At 42.5% G+C, this 27,178-nt stretch overlaps 2 protein-coding genes across 2 annotated transcripts in view; both read left to right on the forward strand.

Moving 5' to 3' along the window:
* The window catches only part of LOC149322047 (zinc phosphodiesterase ELAC protein 2-like), a 34,389-nt gene extending 14,130 nt beyond the window's left edge, over nt 1-20,259 (forward strand). Inside the window, exons 8-24 of the mRNA XM_089533772.1 lie at nt 14-72; nt 1,933-1,991; nt 2,089-2,161; nt 3,636-3,748; nt 5,303-5,401; nt 7,009-7,147; nt 7,223-7,308; nt 8,320-8,438; nt 9,364-9,460; nt 10,858-10,996; nt 11,763-11,801; nt 11,913-12,022; nt 13,679-13,778; nt 13,860-13,980; nt 14,112-14,190; nt 14,954-15,098; nt 16,639-20,259. Coding sequence (XP_089389898.1) covers nt 14-72; nt 1,933-1,991; nt 2,089-2,161; nt 3,636-3,748; nt 5,303-5,401; nt 7,009-7,147; nt 7,223-7,308; nt 8,320-8,438; nt 9,364-9,460; nt 10,858-10,996; nt 11,763-11,801; nt 11,913-12,022; nt 13,679-13,778; nt 13,860-13,980; nt 14,112-14,190; nt 14,954-15,098; nt 16,639-16,881 — 1,820 coding nt within the window. The 3' untranslated portion in view covers nt 16,882-20,259. The remainder of the gene's footprint in view (nt 1-13; nt 73-1,932; nt 1,992-2,088; nt 2,162-3,635; nt 3,749-5,302; nt 5,402-7,008; nt 7,148-7,222; nt 7,309-8,319; nt 8,439-9,363; nt 9,461-10,857; nt 10,997-11,762; nt 11,802-11,912; nt 12,023-13,678; nt 13,779-13,859; nt 13,981-14,111; nt 14,191-14,953; nt 15,099-16,638) is intronic.
* Nucleotides 20,260-21,899: 1,640 nt separating this feature from the next.
* Nucleotides 21,900-27,178, forward strand: part of LOC149322048 (dynein axonemal heavy chain 9-like) — a 75,464-nt gene continuing 70,185 nt past the window's right edge. Inside the window, exon 1 of the mRNA XM_089522058.1 lies at nt 21,900-22,301. Within this exon, the coding sequence (XP_089378184.1) occupies nt 21,900-22,301 (402 nt within the window). The remainder of the gene's footprint in view (nt 22,302-27,178) is intronic.

The raw sequence follows: 27,178 nt of genomic DNA on the forward strand, positions 1-27,178 counted from the left end.
TCTCTTTTTAAAGATGGTAGGTGGCAGGTTGGTCAGAGGGATCCATCTCTGGTTGTTGCATTTATTTGTAAGGTAAGAACTCCCATGAAAAACATATTTGTTAGTTTTAAATGTGGCACAAAATTCTTTTTTACTATGGCTATTATACTGAAGAACAGTTTCTCAGTAGCTGTTGTTCAGAGATGGGGAAACTCTGGTTTGAACTACCCAGGAAAGTGGATGCCAGAGTGTGGATGACTATACTCAGCTACTGGCTCAGACTATCCTTCTTCCCCACTGGCCTTGCTCCACTAACCTTGACTGATGATTTCCAGTGTCTGTGGAAACAGATAGTGATTAAAATTTCATCACTGGGCTTCTCCAGATTTTCTGTTCAGCATGGGATATGATAAGGCTAAAGCAATTATCAAACAATGGGTGGTAGAGTGACAACTGGAAGTAGAGCTAGCACTCCAACTTTTATTGCTAGTGACTCCAATAGATATTTGCCATCATCTCTGGCATGCTTAGCAAAACTCGAAATACCCAGTCACTGGCCTTTACTTTGGCATGATGTTGTGCCCTTCTCTCAGCTGTTCTTGAAGGCCGATATAAGAATATCCCCTTCTCAGACAGACTATGCACCTGTGACTCTGGCCAAATAGAGACAACAAAGCATCTACTACTCCAGTGCTCATACTACAGGGACATCCGCCTCAGCCTAATTTCACCTTTATTGCATAAATATCAAGGACACACTGATTTACTCTTCTGTGCTGCTATCAGATATCAACCTGATATAACATATAATTTTGCCACATTCTGTTCAGCTACAGTTAAAATTCACCAAACAATGACCTCTGAAATAGACTAATACCAGTCTTGTCTTGCTGTACTAAAGCTGTGTAATCTGAAAAGGATACCTTAAATACTGTTTTTACTCAGTGTTTTTATCTTCTTTTATTCTGTATCCTCTTTTTACCTGTGCTGTTTTATGAGTGTAATAAAGATTCTATTCTGTTCTGGTTTAAACTACCACACCTGTGGCTGAAGCATTGTTGCTCTAAGCCAGTGCTTCTCAATTATTTTCTGTCATGCCCCCCCTAGGAAGAAGAAAACATTTCGCGCCCCCCCCCCCCCCCCGCGCGACTGTAAATAGTATCATTTGTCTATAAAATTGTTATAAGTACACCTCTGCATAACAGAGCCTCGCGCCCCCCTTTACAGAGCCTTGCGCCCCCCCCCGGGGGCCCGCCCCACTATTTGAGAAGTACTGCTCTAAGCCAACGTGGTTCTCAGGGTAGAGGAAGATTCTTCATACTTGCTGTTGTGTATCATGCTGTTATAACAGAGTGTCTTATATTAACTTCATGTCAGTGAATTAATAGTTTAGACATGTAGACCTGATAGGAGATTTCTGTTTTGTTCATCAGCTTATTTTGATAGTGGCACTTCTCACTTTTCCAGTCTTTCTGAGTTAGGGAAATGTGATGATAATAGTTTTTCAGAATAAAAATTCTTAAGATTATTCTGGGTCTGTGTTTTGTTACCTAGAAAATGTCTCACATTAATTTGTGAGTAAGTTTTGATTGTGAAACTGCTAAAATGGCTGGTAATTAAACACATTCAGAATAATTCAGTGCATATTTACTTGGACATAGGATGCACTGTATTTAGTGGGACTTACTTTGTAGGGTTGTGGCTTTGGAAGCCTCATAATTATTGAGTAGTCCCCATTGTATATTATAGGTGTTTGTTCTTTCATCCCTCTGCTTCTTTTTGGAGACTTCTAGATAAGCCTTCCTGTCTTTGTGTGGTATTTTTAATACTATGTTCAGATTATATACAGTTGTTTTAAGGGATAGTTTATTTTAATATCAACTGTTGTACCATGTAAAATAATTGAAGGCATTACAAAGAATAGGTGACTAAAAGATCTTTGTTTAACTGCAGCTTCATCCAAAGAAAGGGAACTTTTTAGTGCTCAAAGCAAAGGAGCTTGGTTTGCCTGTGTAAGTATAAAAGGATTTCCACTAAATATTTACAGGCAGGGGCTTCTAACATACTAATCCTATGAGGTTCAGTAACATCTTTGCCTTATTTTTGTAGTGGTACAGCAGCAATTGCTCCCATAATAGCAGCTGTGAAGGATGGGAAGAACATCATGTTTGAAGGCAGAGAGGTATGACTTTGGGAGTAATTTTTTTCACTTAGGGTTGTCTAGTTGTCTTCATAGTTGTGAATCATTGTCATTGGATGTAACCAAATACAACTTCTATTTGTTTCTACAGCATTTACTGTGTATTTATTTCAATCAGTAGGAGTGTCTGAACGAGTTAGTCTATACTTCTTTTGATACTGATTTGCTCTTGTAACTTGGAAAAAAAAACATGAAAGGGCCTCACACTAATTCATAAAGAGATTTTAAATTGGATTTCCTCACCATTCACTCAGGGCTGACTTCCTGTCCTTGTGTGGTATTTTTAATACCCAAATACCTTATGTAAAGTACTTTTGCAAAGAGCAATATTATTCTTGCTGCATGACTCTTGCATTCTAAAAGGTAGAATTTTATTTGCTAACATAGGAAGCAATTCTGTTTGAGTGTACAGAGATGCAAATCTATCTGTTTTCAGTGGAAATTACTGCCAAAAGAGGTGGAGAACTAGTATGATGTGGCAGGCCAAATCTGTCCCTTTGGAGGTCAAATGATGTCAGGGTGTGGCCACTGATTTTGTTGTTGACTGAAAGTTTTCCAGATGGCTTTTTGTTCAAGGAGATGACTTCACTCCCTCTACCCCTAACCCCTTCATGGAGAAGGCAAAGGGAGATGGAAACTGGAATTATTTAGGTAGAGTCTGAGAACTAGCCAAATCCTTATCTTGGGTTTGAGCTGGCACTTTGGGAGCAGGAGCTATATTTTAGGAGCCCTCCCCTTCCTCCTTCCATCTTCTGCCCTGGGAGGGAGTGAAAGGACAGGCCCAACGCCATCGGGCCTGGCCTCAATTAAGAAAAAGAGCCCTCCCTCCAGTCCATCTGCCTTGGTCCAGGCCTCAGAGGGAGAGAAGGATGCTGGACCTGATCCCCTCTCCCCCCACCATTCCCTTCTCCTTTTGTGTTGTGTCTTTTTAGATTGTAAGCCTGAGGGCAGGGAACCGTCTATTATCTCCTCTGTTGCAAGCCGCCCAGATTCCCAGTGATTGGGTGGCGTATAAATAAATCATTATTATTATTAACCTTATGTGGGCAGGTGAAGCCAGAAGGAAGCTTGGTAATCCCATGTGTGTCCCCCTGCTGCATTTCACTCACTTTCCCAATTAAGATTGAGAATAGGGTGCAGGGGGAACCTCGTGCTATCTCTGATTAAAGATGGCATCAGGATTCCTAGCCCTATGCATTTTCTCAGTTGGAGTAAAAGGCTTAGGAAAGGAGCGACCTCTTCTGGCCACTTCTTGGTTTAGATTTGGTCCCTCGGAAACTAGAGATTCCTTTTCTCTGGTGTATATGATTGCAGCATAAATGTATTGTTTTTGAGCATAGTGTGTTCCAGTAACAGTTATAACCCACTCACCTATTAGAACATGTGCCATAGCATAGAAAATTCTGATAGACAATGTGTGTTGGTAGTATGTACTCAAATGTGTACCTTGTTGCAGATCCTGGCTGAAGAAATCTGTACCCCCATGGATCCTGGTGCAATCTTTATCATAGTGGAATGTCCTCATGAAGGCTTTGTAGATGCTATCTGTGAAAATAACACACTAAAAAGGTACTTTAAGAATATATCAATTTGCTTTCCCATTCAGAATTTGGAGAGGGACTTCCTTCTTGTGTACCTGGCAACTACTGCCACCTGTGTAGTAGTAGAAGGTCTCACTTCTTTGATTGGTTAGGCCAAGAGTAGATGGCCCTAACTGTTGGCCAGGTCTGATGGAAAGGGTACAATAGGTGGAGGGCCACAGTAGTGCACCCCTGCCCAAGGGCATGCATCATGACAAACTTTAGCAACTGTCTTACATTGGCTTATATGGATGCATCAGAACATTAGTAGGTGTGGGAAGGATATTTTTGATAAGGCTGCCGTAGAAGTGATGCCTTCAATAAATGCACAAGTGTGCCAAACTACATGGAGCATTTTCAAATGAACAAACACAAATGATAGCACTGTACATTATTCTTCCAATCTTGAAATTGTAAGTGAAATCTCCAAAGGCAGGACCAGAAAAATATTTTATTCTAAGGCATCCCGTTCTCTCTCCCCCTCCCCCCCTTAATTTAGTTAACTAGCATGACATTCCTGGGAGCCAACCCAACACAGAAGTATACAAAATACTCAGATTATTAGGGGTACTACAAATACTAAGACTCCAGGTGGATTGATTCTAGAATTCTTGAAATCTTATTTTTTGTATCTGAGCTTTTCTGACAGTGTTCAGGACCCCACTGTCAGCGGATTTTAATCAGCTTGGTCTAACTGTGATGTGACACTTGGAATTGCATCAGACGTAGTCCTCTCTGATCTTGAAAATATGCTCCAGAGAGTTTTGGTTTATAAGCTTTTGGGCTGCATGGGGGAGTTTGAGCGGGGAAGTGTGCCCTTCTTCTCAATTTTTATCTTGAACAAACAGTTCAAAGCACTCCACTGTTTTCCAGTGATAATGCATTTCCTAACCAATGGTGCCGTTTGGGACTACTAAAGAAATACTAATTTATAACTAGACAGACCTTTCATGCACTGCTTATTTTTTGTATCATTCACATATTTTATATAGTGTACACGAGGAAATCTTGTGGCCTTCCAGTAGCCCTAACAATCATAGCCAAGGATGAAGAATGCTGGGAGGTTGCACTGTAAGAATGTCTGGAGGTTCACATGATTTTCACCTCTCATATAGAGAGAATAGCCTTAAAATATTCCATATTTTCCAGCTGGCTGGAAAATAAAAATACATGAAAGATGGCAAAATACATAAGGGATTATGGCATTAGAAAAGAATATTTTGCCTTCTTCCTAGAGCTGTGTATAATGAAAAATTAAGCAAAAGGGAGCATCTCTCTCTAAACCAACTTCTACCCAAATCATATTGGCATGATGTGGCAGTGAACGTGCAATCTTCTATAGAAATCTAATCACTGAGAGTATTACCAAAGTCTGTTCACTCCACCTGAGTATCAATTGATTCAGGAAGAAGGCACCACTTTCCCTGGGATCCTCAGCTTCCTTTGAGTTTCATCCTGTCCCTTCTGTTTATATGTAGTGTGTCTAAAGAAGGGTCTGTGTCTTACTTTGAATGTTGCTATTGTACATTCAATGTTTTTCTAGGTATCAAGAAGGGAAGCAGGAGAATCCTGTTGCTTTAGTGATTCATATAACTCCAGAACCAATTCTACGGGACAGCCGATATAAACAGTGGCTAGAAAGGTTTGTGTTTTGGGTGAAATTAAACACATTGTATACTTTTGGTGGGGAAAATTGCAGCCTACTTGCCACATATGGCTATTGACAGGAATTTTTGAAGTGCAAAAAGGACCACCTTGCTCCTCCTAAAGGCATTCTGTTAAAAATTGCCCTGAAAACAGAAAATGGCCTCTAGGTTTGATGCAAACACAAGAATGCCATCCCCCCCCCCCCCCCCGCAGGAAAAATGTCTAAAACAAAAGCCCAAAGTAACTTGTGTTTCTACTTTGCATGCATCTAATTTGGGGGCAATATTTGGTCCCTGTGCCTTTTGCAGTTGTTTATCCCTGCCCTGTGGCCTAATTTCCTCTACAGATTGCCCTTTTACTCAGCACAAATGAAATTTGGTTGAAATGTGTACTAGACTTCATTGACATTAATGGATTGAAATCTGATATCAACTGTGATTGCATGGTGCCAGAGTCTTAAGCAGTGGTGTCTAATACATCTACTAATACTATATTGTTAGCATAATAATGGTTACCATTTATGTAGCACCCTTCAAGAGTCCAAATGCTTCTCGTGTATTTTTAGCAATCCTTAAAGATTTGTCTGGTTGATCAGTGTTACTGTGATGAAGGCAATACAGGAGTTATCGTGAAACAGTCACCTTGCAAGTTCAAGGCCACTGTGAAAATTGGAGGCTTTCTGGCCTTTTCAGTAAGTTCCTATATGACAAGAGTAGTCCAGTTTCCCTACTGTAGTCTACTCCACATATAGGTTCTTTGATCTGAAAAGATGGTCCGCCATGGAAACTCTTGCGACATGTGGAACTTTGCATATCATTAAGCACTGTTCACTTTATTGTGCTATTCATTGAATGTATATTCAGTAAGACTCTGTGTCTGTCTTGCTTGTTGTTTTATGGTGACTCCATGAATTTTATATCTATCTATCTATCTATCTATCTATCTATCCTGCTCTTTTCCCAGGCCTGGGACTCAGAGCGGCTTCACAGCATTAAAACAAAAAGTACAATTAAAAACAAATTTTATAGGAGTTTCTTCAGCAGAGCTGGTTTTGCCAGCATCCTGAAAAAAAACAAAAACTCTTCTCTGGCAGGCTGATGGAAAAGCTAAGCTTTCACATTGTGAATGATATGCTAATTATTCTATAAAGGAGCCCAGGGAAACTGCCTTTTAAAACAGGAAGAACTAGATCTTGTAATGCAAGTGCACTGTAAACAATATGAACTTATGCAAAGGAATTTAGCAGCACCTTTATGACTAACTAAAAGAAGTTGGTAGCATGAGCTTCTGTATAACTGAGCCTACTACCTCAGATGCATATGGACTATGCATTTGAGGAAGTAAGCTCAAGTTTACCAACTTCTTTCTTTTAGTTAGTCTTAAAGGTGCAACTAAATCCCTTTGCATACTGATTTTCTAGACTAACCTGGCTATGACTTTGAATGTGAATTGTAGTTATGCGAAATAAATACATGAAAAACCCTAGCTAGAAGACAAAATTCTGGTCTGACTGTGTCTTCCTCTCACACACTACATTTTAGGACATCTGACATCAAGCTCTAACATGTACCAATGTGTTCTTGGTTTCTTTCATTCCACCAGATTTGGATCCACTACTCAGCACTTGATACTTAATGAGAATTGCCAATCGGTACATCATCTCCGAAGTCACAAAATTCAAACGCAGCTCAACCTTATCCATCCGGAGATCTTTCCATTGCTCACCAACTATCAAAGCAAGGTAAAGTCGTTAAAATAAAGTGAGATGTCTCTCAAAAGGTTGACATCGCACACTCATATCTTTTTGTTTGACCAGGAAGAAGAGGCTGTGTTCAGTGTGCCAGTTACACGAGGAGAATGCCTTCTCAAATATCAGCTGAGACCCAAGCCAGAATGGCAAAGGTTGGTAGCACTGAAACTTGCCCTGGTTGGACTGAGACTTGAAAGCATATAAAGATCTGTCTCTCTATGCTTATTTGGTTTCTAACACTGGAATTGTTATATTCTGTTGCACCTTGAGGGGTATGGAGCTTCTGATGTTGTATTGCTTACTGCTCTCTTCCTCTTAAACTTCACCTTATTTTAACATTAAAATCAACTTTATTAGAACATAATGAATAGTTCAAATGATGAACATCAAATGATGAACAACTTGATATTGTGTTACCTATTAAACCACACTGTATATTACATCAGGGCCTAGTAGGGAATGTAATGTTGCCAAGCTGCATGTTTAAACTAGACATTACAAGAAAATTTGGTAGACTGGGACAGAAGAGACAAGAACAGTGGCAGGTGCAAGTCACCTAAGTATCTATAGTTTTGTGTGGGTTTTTTAGGCTGTCAGGCCGTGTTCTAGAAGAATTTATTCCTGATGTTTTGCCAGCAGCTGTGACTGGTATCTTCAGAGATGGTTCTGTGAAGATGCCAGCCACAGCTGCTGGCAAAACATCAGGAATAAACTGTTCTAGAACGCAGTCTCATAGCCTGAAAAACCCACAAAATGCTGGATGCCGGCCGTGAAAGCCTTCTACTTTACACCTAAGCATCTGTTTGTCCCCCCCCCCCCCCAAGTGTAAATTCAGACCTTGGGTTGCTTTCAAAACACTTTGTAGAAGTAAGATGTGGTGGATTGTAGAATTGGTTGTGGAGGGGAAGTATGTAGAGTGTTGAAGTGTGGGTGAATTAATAGTTTTGAAAAGGTTCTTTTGTTTCAGGATCTTCCTTTTTAGTTTGTTGACTTCAAATTGATTGTGCTGAAATTGCCTGGGTTCTCAGGTGAAATGTGTAAATGCTGTCAGGGCTAATGTCTTTTGCTAACTGAGGGAGCAAGAGGATACTTGGGAAAAGCTTTGAGGAAAATTTCTGTTGTCTATCTTGCCTTGTCCCAATTTCTGACCTTTTTTTTTCCAGGGAGGTTGTTACGGCTTGTAATCCATCTGAATTTGTAGCTGAAGCCTTGGAATTGCCTGACTTCCAGGATTCTGTGCAGAAATGCAAAGAGAGCTTACCAGTCAGATCAACCATGTCAGGTGAGTAAGTTGCCTGTAGCATGCTTTGAAAGGACTAACAAGAAATTTTCATAGGAAAAATACATCTTTTATTCGTGATAGATTTTGAGGGCTACATATTAGAGATATAAGCTTTACGCGAAGGGAATTTGTAAATTATTTATCCCAAAAATCTTTTTAAACACAGTGATTGAAAAGTTGGTTAGTGATGTTAGAAGTAAACTATTCAGTGCTTGCCCTCCCTCCCTCCCTCCCTTGGTAAAGGAACCTTCCTTGAAATATTTGCAAGGATTGCTTACTTGCTTACTTGCTAATTAGCTTACTTGCTGTTCACCGCTATGATCTTTGGAATAGCGGTATATAAATAAAACAAATTATTATTATTATTGTAGTAGCAGTAATGTCTCCCCCTTATCTGTTCCTGAGAAACTATGATTTTCTTGCTCACCACTTAGAAGTCCCAATCCCCCTTGTGTTGTAAAAATGTACTGCTTAGTCAGCAGCAAGTAAACAAGGGTGAGAAGAAAACCAACATTATATACAGTCAGTCCTTAGTATCTACAGATTTCTTATGCATGGATTCAAGCATCCATGGCTCAAAGATATTAATAAAATATATAAATTTGGAAAACCATGATTTTGCAATTTTATATAAGAGACACCATTTTACTACCCATTGTATTTAATAGGACTTGAATATCCATGGATGTTGGTATCCACGGAGGCTCCTGGAACTAAACCCCAGCAGATACCAAGGGCCTATTGTACAAACTTTAAGTTTTTTTCCCCTCTTGAAAAAGAGGGCAGTAAGAGGAAGAGGGCAATTAGACATATAACATGAATATCTCCTTACTCATGACAGTGTCTGATTTTTAGGTTGCTAATTGATGACAATATAGGACTCTGGTTTGCAGGGATTTCATTATTTTTTTTTATCTCTTTTTAGAAAATGCAGATTGCTACCCAGAAGTTATATTCTTAGGAACTGGCTCTGCAATCCCAATGAAAATCCGGAATGTTAGCTCCACTTTGATAAATATTAGGTAGGTACCTTCAGTTGACACAATATGTCATGTTCAGTCTCTAATAAGGAAACCAGGGCAGATCATACCAATATGAACAATAATACAGAAAAGGAACTGTAACTCGGTTGTTTGCCAAACACTGTCCTGCTGTACATCTGCAGCGAGCAGGGTTCAACCACAAATAAAACGTGTGGCTTATGTGTTAGCTATATTTAAAGCTGTCCTTTATCATGAGTACCTTGAATTCAGAGTGGAAGTGTTTTACCAGTCAGTTCTATTCCTTTAAAACTGCAGTCAAATGGTTTCTATAAGATGTTCCTAGTGTTGCACTACCTGCAGCTTCCATCCTCCTTAAGGGGAGACCCACACAGAACACATTGCAGTAGTCTTATGAGGAAGTCAATAGCTGACTAGCACATGGACTAGTGTGGTCCAATTAATCCCTGTCCAGGAAAGGCTGTAGCTAGAGGATTAGTTTAAGATGACTCTGGACACACAAAGCCACAGGGTCCTCCAGGGCTTTCAAGGACAGAAAGGGATTCAGGAATACTCTCAAGCTTCACATCTGCTCCTTTAGCAGGAAGTACAGTCTCATTCAGAGCAGGTTGCTTACCTAGTTTGCAGACCTGGGAAATATCAGTCCACAGAGCCTCCATCTAACTGGGGTTCATCTTCAGTTCCTTAGCCCTCATCCAGCCCATTTCAACATTGGCGACCTGCACAAATCCCAGCTAACTGATTACAAGGAAAGATTGGGCTCAGCATGATACACATTTGAGGGCACCCAGTCCTCAAAATATTGCAGGCACACTCTCTCCCACCTCTGTTCAGTTTGACTTTGGTTTTACCATCAAAGTGAAGACATAGTTAGTAGATGGCTCCCTGGTATGTGATGGTCCCCTCTCTTTTGAAGGTTAATTTGATTGCACCACTAAATGCTACTTGCTGTGTCTTGAAGAAGCTCTATTAACATTTGAAACAGAAATGTAATATTTGCAACATTTTGTTTAATGCAAATATTACATTTCTGTTTCAAATGTTAATGTTCAATCAACTTCTATTACAAATCTAAAACCAGCAAAAATGAAAAACAAATGAATGTGATTGGATGCATGCATCTTAATGTCAGGGACTCAACAAGCCAAAGGCTTGTGGAAGCCTTTCATTTCGCCATTGATTGAAGGTTGTTGAGGAGGGGAGCCAGAAAGACATCCCCAGAGCAAAGGGGTATACAACTTGGGTTGGAAGAATGCTGAAAGCTGTATCTTGCGTTGGTACCCATTGTGATGGTGGCTTGACACCCAGCAAGGTCTCTTGGGCTGAGTTTTCCCATAGTGAGGCATCCTGAAAGACTACTTCCAGGCCTATTGGACAGACATAACAAGATAATTTACTATTATTCATGCTTCTACCAGCTCTAATCAGTCTCTGATTCTGGATTGTGGAGAAGGAACATTTGGCCAGCTTTGCCGCCATTATGGAGATGAAATTGACAAAATACTGTGTAACATTGCAGCTGTATTTGTGTCTCATATACATGCTGATCATCACACGGTGCGTATAAGTGTGTTTTGTTGCTTTATTTTTCCATTACAAATCATTGGCGCTTTCCAGACCGCCCAAAAGGGTGGTCTGCCGGCGCCCTCATTTGCTGCGTGGAGCAGCCTCAGCGGCCAAACTGCGCGGCTGCTCCACGCAGCAAAAAGAAGCCAAAAAAAGCGGCTTCTTTTTGTGACGCCATTATGATGCCGCAAAGTGCCAATGTCACACTTGCGGCATCATAATGGCGCCAAGACGTGCGGACGCTAAGCGTACGCTACGTCAAGATGGTGTATGTGCTCCTGGAAAGGACGCCCCTTTCTAACCCTAGTACATGCTGAGCACGTACTTTTTGCCCATGCGGAACGGGCCATTTAAATTTTTTGGGGGGTAGATCTTCTCTCCATTGTTTCAAATTAAACATAGCAAGTTTGTATAGTTAATTTTTGAAGCTACTTTTTTTCATTGGCTACCTACCATGAAGTGGCAACAATAGAGTGGCTAAACAACTACCTGAATTCATTGCCATCATTGGGCAAGATGGTGGACATAAGCAAATCCTTGTTTTTAAGGATTGTAATGATACAGCCCTTAGAAGAGTCAGCATTGGACAAAGGTATCTTCTGTTCACTGCTTTATGAGTGAAGTGAAGGCATCTTCTTTGTATAAATTATTGTTTTTCCCAGTTTTGCAATCTTCACTTGAAGTGTGAAGGAAACTATTTATTTGCAATATTCTCAATGCTCATTTATTTACAAAAGACTGAACTTTTTTCCCATAGGGCTTGTTGAATATCTTGTTGCAGAGACATCGTGCATTTGTAAGTACTTCAGCTTTAAAGCTAAAATCCAGGTGTTACAAATGTGATTAACTGATGTAGTACTGACCTTTGAAATACAAAATCTTACACATTTACTTCTTTTTACTCTAGATGACCTTGGGTCTGTCCCCTAGCCCACTGTTACTGGTTGCACCCACACAGCTCATGACGTGGCTGCATCAATATAATGATCATTGCCAAGAGATTCTGGGGCACATCAAGTGAGTAGGTACTCCCAAATGATTTGTGTTAACAAGAAATCCTGAAGTATTGTGTGCCTGTCAGATACAACTGCTGATGCCTGATGTCATTAGATCTCCAGTTTATGTTAAAACTAGACGCATAGTGAGAAATAAAAACATCGAGAACTCTTAGTATGAAAAAAGGCTAATATATAGAAGGGACACCCTGTATACATTTGGATTGGTTTGACAATAATTTTTGAATAGTTGCATAAGAATTCCACCAGGTCCCCGCACCCTCTTTCTAACTTTGCTTGCCTCTATCATTTGTAATGTGCTGAATGACGGTGTGTCTGTTGGAATAACTTTAATGACAGTGTGTCTGTTGGAATAACATCTCTAAACATGATTATGGAAAATTATTGAATAAAAGTAAACCCTACAACATCAGCTGGAAAGAATTTCACTGTCATTGTGAGACTAAAGGGTTATCTACACAGACAAAAAAGTTATGCTCACTTTGTTTCCAGTTCTGTACTACTTCACCTTGAAAAAACTCACTTTTTAGTCTGAAGCTTTAGGAAAAATTGGATTTCTTATATATGTGTCAGGGATTGGGGTGGATGGGCTAATTGTAGGGTGGGACTAGTATGGCAAACTTGGTATGTCACCATTCCCCCCCCCCCCCATGTTTGGGGTATCGTGCTACTCAGGCTTCTTAAATGGAGATGTAGGGCCTGTACAGACCGTCCCGAAAGGCCGTTCTGTGGGCGGAGTTACAACGTACATTGGACGGCGTAACCTTGCTCCCAGAGCGCCATTTTGGCCTGCACCAGTCCAAATGTTGCACGCCATGATGACACTCCTTCGGTGCTGCATCCACATGATGCAGCACCAAAGGGGCATCATAAAGGCATGCCCTATGGCGGCCCATGGAGGGCGCAAAAAGGAGTTCTCTGGAGGATGGATCAGGACCATGATATGTGGTGGCCATGGGCCCCAATCCAGTCAGTACAAGGGCGGCTGCATGCTGCCCATCTGTACAGGCCCGTACTTAGAATTTTCTAAGACTTTTCCTTTCTGAATATGTAGCTGTCCCTCAATCAGCAGGGGTTGGTGCATGTATGCACTCCCTCAGGTATGGGTGAAAGAAGGTGTTGCCTGATCTACCATTAGCTCCACTAGCTCCAATACACTGTGGGAAATAAAGCAACCTGTCTTCTTTGCTGTGATTGCCAGCAATGGAGCGTTTTACCCTGGTTGCTGCTGCCTTCTCTCCATGGCCCTCCTCATGGCCCAGTCATGAGATCAAGACTAGTGGGCTTTATTGGGAAACCAGTTTGCTGCCAGATGATGCCTAAGGGCTGGGAAAGTAGATTTTATTCTGTTTTGGAGCAAATGACAAATAAAAATTTAGGAGAAAAGAAGGATGTCCTGGAATGTGCGTTGGTCCTTTAGATTGAGAAGTAGGGAGCCTGTGATCCTCCCAACCATGCTGATGAACCCAACCTAGCATGACTAGTGGTAAAAGGCTGTGGGAATTTATTCCAAAACATTTGAAGGGCTATAATTTTTGCACCTCTGGCTTAAGAGCTTAATTGACTAGCTATAGCTGTTCTTACCCTGCTGTCTAGATCTCAAAATAAAACGAAATTATCATTTTAATTTAACTCTGGTGTTTCTTTTTCCTTGCAGCATGATTCCTGCCCGGTTTTTAATGGAAGGGTGTGATGTCTTCAAACCTAAAGCAAAAGCATTCATTAGTCTGCTTTTGGAGAAATATGACTTTTCAAGGGTAAGGCAGGTGTGGAGTAATGTGGGATAGGGAGGGGCACATGCAGGAGATCTGGGATGACTAACATGTTGCGATACTCAGTTTCAGACATGTGAGGTCCGACATTGCAAGAATGCCTTCGCTTGTTCCATGGTCCACAAGTCTGGGTGGAAAATAGTCTATTCTGGTGACACAATGCCCTGTGAGGCTTTAGTTCAAATGGGTAGGTTTTGTACATGCTTGTGTATTTAGTCAATTTCTGAGAATGTTGTGAGACAAGCCAAATCTCTCTCTCTTAAAAGATGCACTTAGATGATTACGTACTCTTCAAACTGACAAATAGTATTTTCACAGGAAAAAATGCTTCTCTGTTGATTCATGAAGCCACACTAGAGGATGGTTTGGAAGAGGAAGCTATCGAGAAGACACACAGGTAAAAGAATTTCTACAAGGGACTAAATTTCCATTTTCTTAAAGGAGAGCTGCATAAAAGAAATGAAAGGCTAGAGCAATTTTCAATCTATCTAGTAATAGAAAATATCTGGGGATATTTTGTGCTCTGTACTAGTTGTGGTAAGATTGGTGCAGATACCAGTTCGCTCTTTCTGCCCTTGATACTAATGTGGTTCACACTTTGATTAGGTCTAAACTGTGAAGTCCATCTTGTGTTATTGGTTTTTTCTCTAGCTTCAAACAAGCAGGCTAACCATTGAATTATGCGATGTATGAAATACAGCTTTCTGTCATGAAAGAAAGAATTGCATGCAGTGAAAAGCTACAGCTTTTCTTAATATTTTGCAGGATGAACTTTGGTTTCCTTTCATAGAATGTGGCAGGATTCCCAGACGTTAGGGTCAAATGATATGGGGTGACAGTCTTCCCTAGAGTTTAACTGGGGTAGAGTCAGGGCAGGAGCTCTGAGCCAAACACAAAATGTTAACACGGGTTTCTGCTAGCCTGTTGATAGTATTTGAAATAGTATAGCAGTTGATAGTAACAACTAAAATGCTTCAACTCCATAGGAAGCTTTGAATCAGAAACAATAATTTTGCTCCTATGGTGTTATGTGTTTTTTTCATGTCCTTCTAGGCTTTTATGCTTTGAAGGATAACTGCTAGGATAATGTGTGAGGGAGAGCTTATTTCATTTCATGCTGTGCTGACCCTGTGCTCTACTCTTTCTTTTCTTTTCTTTAGCACTACCTCCCAGGCAATTGGGGTTGGAATGAAGATGAATGCAGAATTCATCATGCTCAATCATTTCAGTCAACGCTATGCTAAAATCCCTCTTTTCAGTGAGGATTTCAGTGAGAAGGTTGGAATTGCATTTGATCACATGCAAGTGAGTTAACCATTTGCCTTATAGTGCATTCTCTTTTCCTGGGTGCAGAACACTTTCAGGGAAAAAAATCGTTTCCTTAAAAACATTTAGCAAATGAACCAGCAGGATTGGATGGCAACACAGTCTTAATTGACAGATGAGGATGTGGGAGAAGAGGCCTTCAACTGGAGCTGAAAAACCCTCTTTCACTTTACTTTTGGAGGTCAGAACTTACTTTATTAAATCCATATAGAGTCAATTTTTGACAAGTCTCTTCCATACCTCAGCTCAACATTTCACATACTAGTACTCCCATTATTTCTGACAAGGCTTCCACAAATGCCTCACCATGGCAGATCAGCAACCCCCCCCCCCCCAATCCAAGAACTCTCACTCCCACTTGCTTTTCCCCTCAGGAAATTCCAGGTGTATTGAAGCGTTGCACACCATTTCTGCAAGATGTACTGTCCAGTTGAGTAGTACTGCCCAAGATTGTATATTTCTTGCTCCACCTTCTCCTCAGAAAAGGCCAGGCATGGGTGGTTTCTAGCATGGGACTTACTTTGTATTATGATTATTATTATTTAAATGATTTTATTTTGTGTTATTTAAACATTTTTAAATAAATGTATTTAATAATAGTAATAACAATTTATAATTTTACTTTACTTTACATCTCACTTTTCTCCCAGTGTGGGATGTCACTACCCAAAGGCATGCAGAGTGTCCCTGGGCTGTGTCACTCAGGAAAGTCTCCTTCCCAGCTTTTCCCTCCCCTCTTCCTCTCTTTGCTATGGTAAAGAAGTGCTTCCAGACCTTTTTCAGTGATGGGAATGTGAGTCCCTCTGCCAAACCTTAGCTGAAGCTAGCATGTTTTCCCACCTTTCCATTGTACAAGAGGAAGAGGCACTTCCAAAAGCTGCTCAGCGTTGGAGGTGAGGGATCTGAGAAGTATCACTAAAACCTCACTCAGTTTTCCTTTGGTTAGAAGCAGTATATTGCTGCTCAGTATAATTTTGGATGCTGTTTGACAGCACATGTCCCTCCACACACCTACACATGGCCTCCACATACCTACACATGTCTACAAATGGTAGGGCAGGGTGATGGATACCTGGAAAATTTGCTTATCCCTTGGTCTTCCAGACTTTATGGACATTGTCCCTGACTGTTAGCAACATTTTTGGGCTTATGGAGCTGTAATCCAAAGCATATTCAAGAGTCAGTTTGGACTGAAGAATTCTGTTATAGATTTTGTGGGATGGCCTTGCTGGTGCTTACAGCTTCATATATGAATATGCTGGAGAAACTGGTGGTGACACTAGAGATCGAAAGACCCCAGCAACAAGTCAATGTTCAGGCTTGCATTAAACTTTGCTGTCATGTGGTCTACACGGGTCAAGGAGAATGGAAGGTTAGAGAAAGGAATTTTGTGTTTGTTTAGTATATAGAGAATTGTCATGGCACATGCTGTACACACAGCTCACAAGATTATGTAAATAGTTCGTGGCTGGTGATCTTTCACTATTACTGCTCTTTTAACATTAGTTTTTGTTGCCAGGTGTGTTTTCGTGATTTTGCTGCTATTCCGAAACTGATCATGCCTTTGAAAGCCTTGTTTGCAGATGAAATTGAAGAGATGGAAGAACGCAGAGAGAAAAGGGAGCTGCGTCTCCTGCAAGAGGCAATTAAAGCTTCTGAGACCCAGGTAGTTGGTGAGAAAAAGGCACCCACCAAGATAACATTGGAGCACACAGAGGATTCTCATGCTGTACCAAACAAAAAACTGAAAACTTCCAACTGAACAAAGCAACAGTGTTGTATTGTGCCTTTCTACCTGGGGAGTGACTTGTGCCTGAACAGGAACACTTTCGAGGATCCTGGGAGGGATCTGCTCATATGAGCCTGCCCAAGCTGTTCGCTCCCTGGAAAACTACCTGTGTTGCTTCAACAAGTGAAGTTCCTGCTGGAACCATTCACTGCACAACTAGCAAAATGTGCTTCCTAGCTACAATATTAGGTTGAACTTGGTAGGTTCAACTGACAGCCATTTTTCCCCTTCTTAAAAAAAACCCTCAGATAAGGGATAGTAAAAATATTATGCAGAACAGACAAAGAGATCAGGTCACTTTAACAAAAGAGGGGATAAGATCTCTGTGATAAGGAATGCTGCTTCTTATTTTGCAGTTCTCTAAATATTTATCAGATGGAGTGGATATGTTCCAATAGAAGAGGATGTGTTGTGTTATAACTATGCATGCCTCTGGAATTAATATTGGATATATCAAATCAGTTTTTAAATACTTTCCCCCAACTTAGTGTTTTCAGCATAATGCTGTAGATACTTCTTTTCCCCTTTAATCCAGGGCACCAGTAAATAGAATGCATGCTGTCCTGTGCTACTAAATTGGCTTTCACCACTGCAGGGCAAAGGAAGATTTTAGGACTGTGCTAAATTACATTCCTGCCTTCATAATGCATTACAAAGCATAATGCCAACTCCTATCAGCTCCAAGCCAGCAAGGACAGGGATGATAGGAGCTGTAATCCAAAGGTGCTTCCAAACAATACTTTTATTGTGCAGTTGCCCTGATTCATTCATTGGGTTTTTGGGGGACAGTCCAAACAATAATCCTCCAGTGTTTTCTTACTGCTGCTTCTTGACATGAACTTTCCTCACCCTAAAAAAAAATCTGTTTAAGAGAAAAAGGTAAATTAGCTACATAATGCCTTTTGATTGCTAGAATCCATCTATCAAAAAGCAGCCCAACACCACCTGAACACCCACAGGTTTTCCAACGCGGTGTTCTCCATGCCATTATAATTGATTGGCGAAACATTTTAATGAAAGAGACCCCTTTGTTTGATAGCTCTCAGGTAAGGGAAAGGTTGCAAAAGCATATAAGATCTGTTTCTCTGCACCAGTATAATATTTTTAAGAGGATTTTGTAAGGAAACAAAGTGTGAATGAAGCTGAAGTGTGATTTCTATTGCTAATGCAAATTCTCAAAAATTGTGGTGGGTTGAAATAGCCAATCTGCTGCTATAGATGTAATCTCTCTGTACTGCTTGTGACTGCATTGACATGATCCCTGATGTGAGATGTGAAAGAAGTTCCAGGATTGGGTGATTCCTCATGTGTAAAAGTGGCTTCCAGCTGAGGGGGAAAAAATCTCAAAAAGCTTTTGTAGCCTGCTGAAAAATCCTTTTCCTGCAATGCCCTTCTGACTCCACATTCTTTACAGAAGGGGTAGGCAACTGCTAAGGGGCCAGTTTTCAAGTTGGGTCAAGTGCTCAGGGGATATACTAGTCTTGGTTGGCTAGTTATTGTGTATATGTGCTCTAAAGTTTTATAAAGCAAAAAACAAAAACCCAACTATAAGACTTAGTCTGGATCAGCATGCAAAGGGATCTTGTATCACTTTTCAGACTAACAGGAAAAAAGTTTGCAGTATAAGCTTTCATAGACTGAATCAACTTCATCAGATGCATGGAGTAAAGCACCTGTGGACAAACCTTTATACCCATGAAAGGGTGGGTTGTGTATGTGTAATAAAATAATAATAATAAAAAAGGCAAAATCTATGGGTATAGTGTTGAGGTGACAAGTACTGAATACATTGTAATTCCCACTCATACTTACTTATTATTGAATGTATATTTATATGTAAATGAACCTTAAGGGGACTTAAATTTATTTTAGTTAACTGAATATTGACTAGTGATACTGAACTAAAAAGGAACTAAACTGATTGATTTAAACTATAGTGGAGTTACCGCCTTTTCTAATGATTATCATGTGTTTACTAGTTTGGTGGCAAAAATGATAGGCTTTTAAAAAATAAAATAAGTTGTGGGTACCAAGGGGCAATATAAAAGAGCTTGTAGGCTACAATCTGCCTATCTCTGCTTGATGAAAAAACAAAACAAAAAAGAGTTACCCTTCATTCCAACATAATACTGCAAAAATGACCACTAAAGTGCGTATCTCTATTCCTTGGCTACTCTGGGGGTATTATTTTGGGGTGGAAATGGACAGATCTGACAACTTAAAGTACATCGTCATAAGCTTGAAGACTCTCCATGTTGAGCTGAAGATTCCAGCCCTAAGTTTACTAAAAAGTTTTAAGTTGCAGTATGGTTAACTTCAGATAAAGCATGTGTGGAAGTGCAGGATTAGGTTATTCATGGTGGTACAGTTTTTAATGTTCAACAGGCTTTAAATACTATGCAGAATCCTTAAAGCAAATGGCGGCCAGTGCCTTTCATTCCTTTCCAGGTAGTATAATTCACAGGTAAGAAAATTTTGTTAATTTTGTTCTTCTTTATAACAGACATTGGTAATGCGTACGAGTAAGCCCCAATATTCTTTCTAACTATGGTCAAAATTAAGTTGCTAGGGAGCGTAAAGATTTTGTGTTTATAGGGGATATCTTATGGCAGGGGTGGGAATCATGCAGACGGGGGGTTGCATGTGACCCTTTTTTGGGGGGGGCGGAGTCCCATTTTACCCTTAACTCCCAACTCTTGGGATCATTTTAAATACATTTTTGCCTTTAAAAATCCAGTTTGTGGATGGATAAATTACTTCAGGAGATACAATTTAGCCAATAAGCACTATTCTCTAGCCCGCAAATAACAGAAAATCATGCCACAGAAACTTGGAAATGACCTCTAGTTTCTGATAGCTCACTTCTGCTTCAGTGCTGATGGTAGCAGTGCAGCCCACAAGTGTCAGGAGGTGTGGAAAATGGCCCTCCGACCCATGGATATGTGCCTGCCCCACACGTGACATCTTGAAGGCAAAGTAGTGGGTTGTTGAAGAGATGTGATTGTACAGCCATTTCCTTTTCTATCTGTGGAGCCCTGCATCTGAAACCAGGAAGCAAGAGAGATGATGGACCTCTTTCCATCCCCAGTCCTACAGAATATACACCACACAGGACATCTGATCTGTTGCTTTTGTGGATGCATGCTGCAAATGCTATTTGCTTACCTCTCTCCCTCTGGAAGGTACAGATAACATGGATTTGTCAATGTATGTCTCCAAAGAAGAATGACTAGAAGGTGGCCTATAATTAACATCTTCAAGTTTTTTCTCCTGTATGGTTTTTAACACCTTGCCTGATGAAGAAGCCAGTGGAGCTTCGAAAGCTTGCAATATGTATATTGTGCATTTTGCTTGTCCCAATAAAGGTAAAGGCAAATTTTGGTGGATTTTTGAAGTCATTGGGAGTTTATATGTTTAGCCCATCTAATGTAACTGCAGTGCAACAGGCCAGACAGCTATGGATAAGCGTAGATACAAAAGATGGGGAGAAATGTCCACTGAAAAGTATAGTATCAGTAAATCTTCAGGAAAAAATGTTCACCCTCCAGTTCTGCATGCAGCCCTTATCAAAGGCAACAAAATCAACAAGCAGTGATACTTCTGTTGGGCCAACTCCAAAGCATGAAATACTGTACATTATGCAGGGTTTCTACACTTCACTGGCTTCAGGTAAAGATGTTAAAAACATGCAAGAGAAAAATGGTGATGGTGATAGAAGTTGCAGACTCAGTCCATCTGAGATGTTGTGTTAAGATGGTATTGACTGAGACGGCAGTGTATAGGCCATGTGAGGACTAGAGATAAAGAGCAATAAGAGAGAGGTTATGGTGTGGTGTAGTGGTTTGAGTGTTGGACTCTAGTGAGCAAGAAGTCACACTCTCTCAGCCGCCTCAGGGGAAGGCAATGGCAAACCGCCTCTGAGCAAATCTTGCAGAGGAAACCCTGTGATAGCTTCACCTTAGGGTTGCTGCCCACAAGTCGGAAGTAACCTGAAGGCACGCAGCAAATAAAAACTGGTGTAGCTGAGCATTGAGACTATGACTCTTGAAACCAGGGTTCAATTCCTGCTTGGCCATGGAGCCCGCTGGGTGACCTTGGAGAGAGCACACACTCTCAGCCTCAGGACAGCAATGGCACACTTCTGAACGAAACTGCCAAGAAAGCCCCATGGTACTTTCACCTTCGGTCTCAGGAAGCGGTTTGAAGGCACAAGACAGGCAGCTCCCTAGGACTGGGCAGGTAACAGTCTATGTTCTCTCAAAGCCTTATTTAATCCTAGGAAGGCAAAGGGAAAAGAAAGCGGCAGTACATCTAGTAACACAAACCCTGTGGCTATGTCTTTGAATATTACTGCTACTTCAACTACTACTACTACTACTACTACTACTATGCATCTCAGGAAGTAGACTCCTTTAGCCTAGGGAAGCTCCTGCTGCCAACTTCCTCCTTTGAGTGAGTCCTACAGTTGCTACAGGATCTCTCTACATATTGTTATGATGATGATTGCATCTAAATGCATATCTGAGGAAGCTCCTGCTGCTCCCAAGTGCTTTCTTTGAGTGAGTCTGGAGAAGGCGCGCCAAGCTGTGTCTGCATGCTGGTTGCAGAGGCTGAGAGGGCTAGAGAGAGATCAGGGCTAATCATGCCAGTGCTATGCCTCTGGGGAAGCCGAGTCCTTCCGTCTAGGGAAGAGGCCGAGGCCGATGCCTCTGCCGCCGCCTTCCCTCCAGTGAGTCCCACAGGAGCCCCGAGGGAGGGCTCTCTTCCCAGGAGGCTGCAGCAGGGCCTGTAACGCCGAGAGGGCGCAGTGGGGCGGCCCCTTCCCTCCGGGCGCCTCCTCCTCCCCGCCTTCTTTCCTTCCTTCCTTCCCTCCCAGTCCCAGCCCGAGGGGCGGGTCGGCGTCCTCCGTCCCCTCAGCAACCGCGGCGGTGGCAGTGGCAGTGGCCGTGGCGCTTGCCTGGCTGCCTTCCTTCCTTCCTTCCCGTCGGGCGATGTCTGAGTCTGAGTCTGAGTCTGAGTGGGATCCCGGGGCGCTGTCTCTGTGGGAGCGAGTGTCGCTGAGCCTGAGGGCGCCTCCGGAGCAGAGGGACCCCCTGGCCCTGACCCTGCTCCGCGCCTTCCTCCGCGGGCACACGGACCAGGCCAGGACCACCACCACCACGACGCCTCCGCCGCTGCTGCTGGTGGCCAGGGCGGGGCCCGGGGGCAAGGTGGCCCTCAGCGGGGCGGGGGCGTCAGGGCACGACAACCCCCCTCCTGCTCCGGCCGGGAAGGCGGCCTTCCTCCTGCGCCTGCCCCCCGGCCCCGGCCCCTGCCCCGGGGGACGCCTCCTCTGCGGGGACCTGCCCCCCGCCGACGCCCCCCTGGGCCTCCTGGCAGCCCTCCTCCAGGAGGTAAGCGGGGCTTCCTCTGGGAGTCAGCGCCAAGAGAGCCCTTGTGGCCCTTTGGGCGGATGGAGGAGGAGGAGGAGGAGGAGGAGGGAAGGGGCAGGCCGAAGGCATCGCGGAGCATTAGGAGGAGCATCATCCCAAGCCATAGGCCTCTCAGTCTGGAGCCTCGGCAGGGAGAGAGATCTGGCAGCGCCGCCTTTGGGACTCGGGGGCCGAAAGAAAGGGAGCTTTCTTTAAGGGTCATTTAGGGCTTCCTCTTCGTTATGCTCCAGACGGAGGGGCCTTCGGGCTTTCCTCCTGGAGAGAAGGCTGAAATGCAGGCGCCGCCCTGGAAGAGGGGGATGTGGGCTGCCCTCCTCCCCCTTCCAGCCCCAGCCCTGAAGAGCGCCCAGCTTGATACAAGCAGGCACCCTCCCTCCCACTCTCAAGCAGACGCAGATGATGCTGATGCTGATGCTGCTGCTCTCTGCCTCCAAGTCATTTCTGACTTACGGCGACCCTAAGGCAAAAGTATCACAGGGTTCTCTTGGCAACTTTCTTCAGAGGGGTTTCAGGCTGAGAGAGCGTGCCTCGCCCAAGGTCACCCAGAGAGTTTTATGCTCTGGCGGGGAAGCCAACCTTGATCGCGAAAGTCCTAGTCCAGCACTCAGATTAGTAGCCCTCTTTAAATATCTGAAGGGATGTCATATTGAGGAGGGAGCAAGCTTGTTTTCTGCTGCTCCAGAGAACAGGACCCGGAACAATGGATGCAAGCTCCAGGAAAAGAGATTCCACCTCAACATTAGGAAGAACTTCCTGAGAGTAAGGGCTGTTCGACAGTGGAACACACTTCCTCAGAGTGTAGTAGAGTCTCCCTCCTTGGAGGTCTTTAAGCAGAGGCTGGATGGCCATCTGTCGGAGATGCTTTGATTGTGATTTCCTGCATGGCAGAAGGGGGTTGGACTGGATGGCCCTTGCGGTCTCTTCCAACTCTATGATTCTATGATTAGTACACAGACACATCAGGACTGCAATTCCTAACCCAAGGAAGTGAGAGGAGTTAAAGGAGGACCCTAAGGCAGGGGAAGGACCTGGAAAGGGCATGTATTTCAAGTGCAAGAAGGGACCCAGCTTTCAGGGCCAGTCCTGGATTCTCTGCTGAAACAGGGTGACCAACTGCAAAGGAGGACAAGGCACTGCAAAATGTAGGACATTCAAGGAAAATATGGGACATTACAAACTAAAAGCTAAAAACACTAATACAAATACAGTTGGCCCTTCTTATGCACAGATTTTTTATCCACGGATTTGAGCATACACACAGCTTCAAAATAGTCCCAAAAAGTATAAATTCCCAATAACAAACCTTGAGTTTATATATGGGACACCATTTTGCTTTGCCATTATATTTAATGAGATTGGAGCATCCGCAGATTTTGTTATCCACGTGTGTGTGTGTGTGTGTGTGTGTGTGTCCTGGAACCAAACCCCAGCGGATAACAAGGTGCAAATGAAGGACATGTCCTGGAAAAGGAGGACGTCTGGCCATCCTGCTGCTGAAAGCTTTTCAGGTAACCTCTCCCCAGGTTCCTGCAGCATCACTGCTAGAAGAAGTAGACTTACGGAGATCTACAGACCAGTGGTATCGGGCAATGAATGTTTTGAGGCAATTTGAAATGTCTACTTATGACTGGGGCTGAAAAACCCTAGAGGCACCAGATCCTGTCTGATCTTGGAAGCCCAGTTTTGTACATGGGTGGGAAACAGCAAGTGGATCCTGGGTGCTGTAGGCTATATTTCAGAGGAAGGAACTGGCAAAACCAACTCTGAGTATTGCTTGCCTAAGAAAACCATATGAAATCCATGGGGTCACTCACCATACATCAACAGGCAACCTGAAGCACCTCTAAGGATGACTAGGTAGGGCTTCTTTACTTTTGAGTGGGGATGTGTAGAGGAGTGCAGTTCTCCCTCGTTGAGAAACCCTTAAGTGGGGCTGTCAATGTTTTGTTTGTTTTCATTTTAGTATTTGTGACAGATGAGCATAATAGAAAACATAGCAAGAAGAGAAGCAACTGAAGTGTGTAATCCAGCAGAAGCCGGATACATCTCTGATAGTGACTTGTCAGTCTTCCTCATTCTTTGTAATAACATTCTTAGAAAATCAAAATTCCCATTATCATACAGTTTGAGGTTTGTACTAGAAAGCATTAATGGAAAATATTTAATGTTGTATGGTGTGTAGAATCAAGTTGCACGTCAGCATTTAGAGGACTGTCAAGTTGAGCTCCTCCTGCATTCCCAATGGGCAGGTGCCTTTGGGTAATCATTACCAGCCTCCACCATGCATGAAGAATTTAGTGCTCATCAGAATTGGCCTCCAGCATCTCTCTCATCTTTGGTTGCCTGAAGAAGGAAGAATCTTAGGTAGGGATTCTTAATAGGCAGCCAGCTAGCAAGCACCTGGTTCTTCCTCTGTTCATCCTCATATGAGAGTGCCCTGCTCCTACAACAGAACAAGCACTGCATGCTTTGCAAAGGCACTTCAGTTTGTTCTCTGGGATGGACAGATGTCCACAGTTCATCTCCTCATTCAGCTTCTCCAATTTGTCATAGACAGAATTACAGTGGCATGTGTGGCCAGGTAAGGGTCACCAACAGTCGAGCATTTAAGTTAGTTCATTTATTTATTAATAAAACATTTTATCCCATCTTATATCCAAAGATCTTAGGGTGGGGTAGTATTAATAAAAACATTTTAAAAACAAATCTTAATATGTGTATGTATATACATAATATAATATGTATATATTAAACATAATATTAGGTTGATATGTATATACATTACATATACATCCTAGGAGAAGGAAAACTCTAATTCCAAACCTGGGCAGATGGTGCTCGTCTAACCCTGTAAGGTCAACCATCTAAGAGAAGGAAACTCTAATCAAACCTACGACCCGAGGACCTCGCTGCCACCGTCCATGCTTGTCAAGGCCTCAACAGTCAAACCTCAGGTTTAAAGGGTGAGGCCAGTTCTGTGCACGCTGCGCTCCACCAGAAAAATCCATTGCACAGGCTTGAAGGATACATCCAATGTCATCAACGCGCTTGTAGAAAGCACGGATGAGTCCTTCCTGAATCTTCGTTCGCAAAGTAAAGCCAAGAGAAGAGAGAGGTTGATATGTATATACATATACATTATATATATTTAAAGATATATGATAGATTGGGTGGTGTAGTGGTTTTCTTATTGGACTAGGACTTGAGAGATCCAGGTGCTAGCTCCCATTGAGCTTAAAACTTTCAGGGTGATGTTGGGACAGTTGTCCTCTCTTCATCCAACTTTGTCATAGCACTGGCAGGCTCACAGATTAAAGTAGTGAGGAATACCTGGGAGCTGTGAACACTACCAATAAGAGCCAACATGGTGTAGTGGTTTGAGTGCTGGACTAAGACTTTGGGAGACAAGATTTTCCGCTTAGCCATGGAAGCCCACTGGGTGCCAGTGGGCAAATGACACTCTGTCAGCCTCAGTGAAATACAATGGCAAACCTCTAAGTAAATCTTGCCTAGAAATCCTGTGATAGATCCACCTTAGGATTGCCATAAGTTGGAAATGACTTGAAGGCACATAACAACAACATATGCGTACGACCTTGTGTTCGTTGGGAAAAAGTTGACATACAAATGTAAGTAATTGAATCTGAATTTCATAGTGTTAGTCTGTAAGGGGGAAAAGTTACTGTCACTCATAAATATTCCATGTGTTACTTTAACAAAGTGCTGTTTTATTTATTGGTAATAATATGGTGAGTGAAGGTACAATTGTTTTAGAAAGTAACCTTCAAGAGGAGGTGAATCCTCTTTGTTGTTCAGAAGGTTGCTGAGGAACAACTGAAAACTCAAACTCAGCAAATGAGGAAGTGTAAGGTAAGGCTGGGCAGCCATCCAGATTTGTTTATAAAAGGGAGGACACTGCTGTCTCTTGGGGAGTTTCCTGTTGCCATGGCAGATGATCCTGTTGAAACCCTGGCTGATCTCTGGAGTGGAAAAATGACCTTAGGGCAGTGCACATGGTTGTGCCTGAGCATCCCCTCCCATGGAGCAGAGCCAAGCGAACCCCGTGGTTTACTAGGGAGTTAGAATTGATGAGACAGGTGTGACAGAGACTAGCATGACTAAGGTGGAAAACTCAGAATGTGTCTGACCAAATATGGTCTTGAGCTTGTTGGAAAGCGTAACCTGCGGCAGTGAAGAGGTCCTTCTTTGCCATCATTGCACTTGCACAGTGTTGTCTAGTGGAGCTGTCTTAAGTGGGGTCTGTTACATCCAGAATAGCAGCATGTACACTACACAGCAACCTGCTGAGAAGAATTTACATGACACTTTCCATATAAAATTGCTTGGATCCACTGTATCAGATCCAGCAGATGTAACTTTGGCTTCCCACTTGTGCAACCTGATGATGTGGATAGGAGAGGACTGAAGAAAGATGATGGCATACTATAGCTGTATCCTTCCTAGATTTTCAGAGCAGCTAGAGGGGGGCTGGCTGAATGGGCAGGGGGAGTAATGAGTGCCTCACTGTAGCAAGAGATGTTTCCATCCTGCATAAAGAAGGCTGTGGTGAGGTTGTTATTAAACAGTCAAACAAGCCCTTGAACCTCACCCTACTGGAGAACTTTGGCCAGTCTCCAATATCCTTTTCTTGGGCAGGGTTCTAGAGTGTGTTTGGGGCCTCCCAGTCCAGGTTTTCCTGGATGAAATGGATTATCTTCAACCCTTTTCAATCTGCTTTCAGGCTATTGAACAGAGGCAGTTTTGGTTGTCTTGGTAGATGACCTATGCCAGGAACTAGACTAGAAGAGTGTTCCTGTTGGTTCAGCTACATTTCTCAG

The sequence above is a fragment of the Sceloporus occidentalis genome, unplaced genomic scaffold, assembly GCF_023333645.1.
Source record: "Sceloporus occidentalis isolate IW3139 unplaced genomic scaffold, rSceOcc1.0.p SCAF_1, whole genome shotgun sequence".
Lineage (NCBI taxonomy): Eukaryota > Metazoa > Chordata > Lepidosauria > Squamata > Phrynosomatidae > Sceloporus > Sceloporus occidentalis.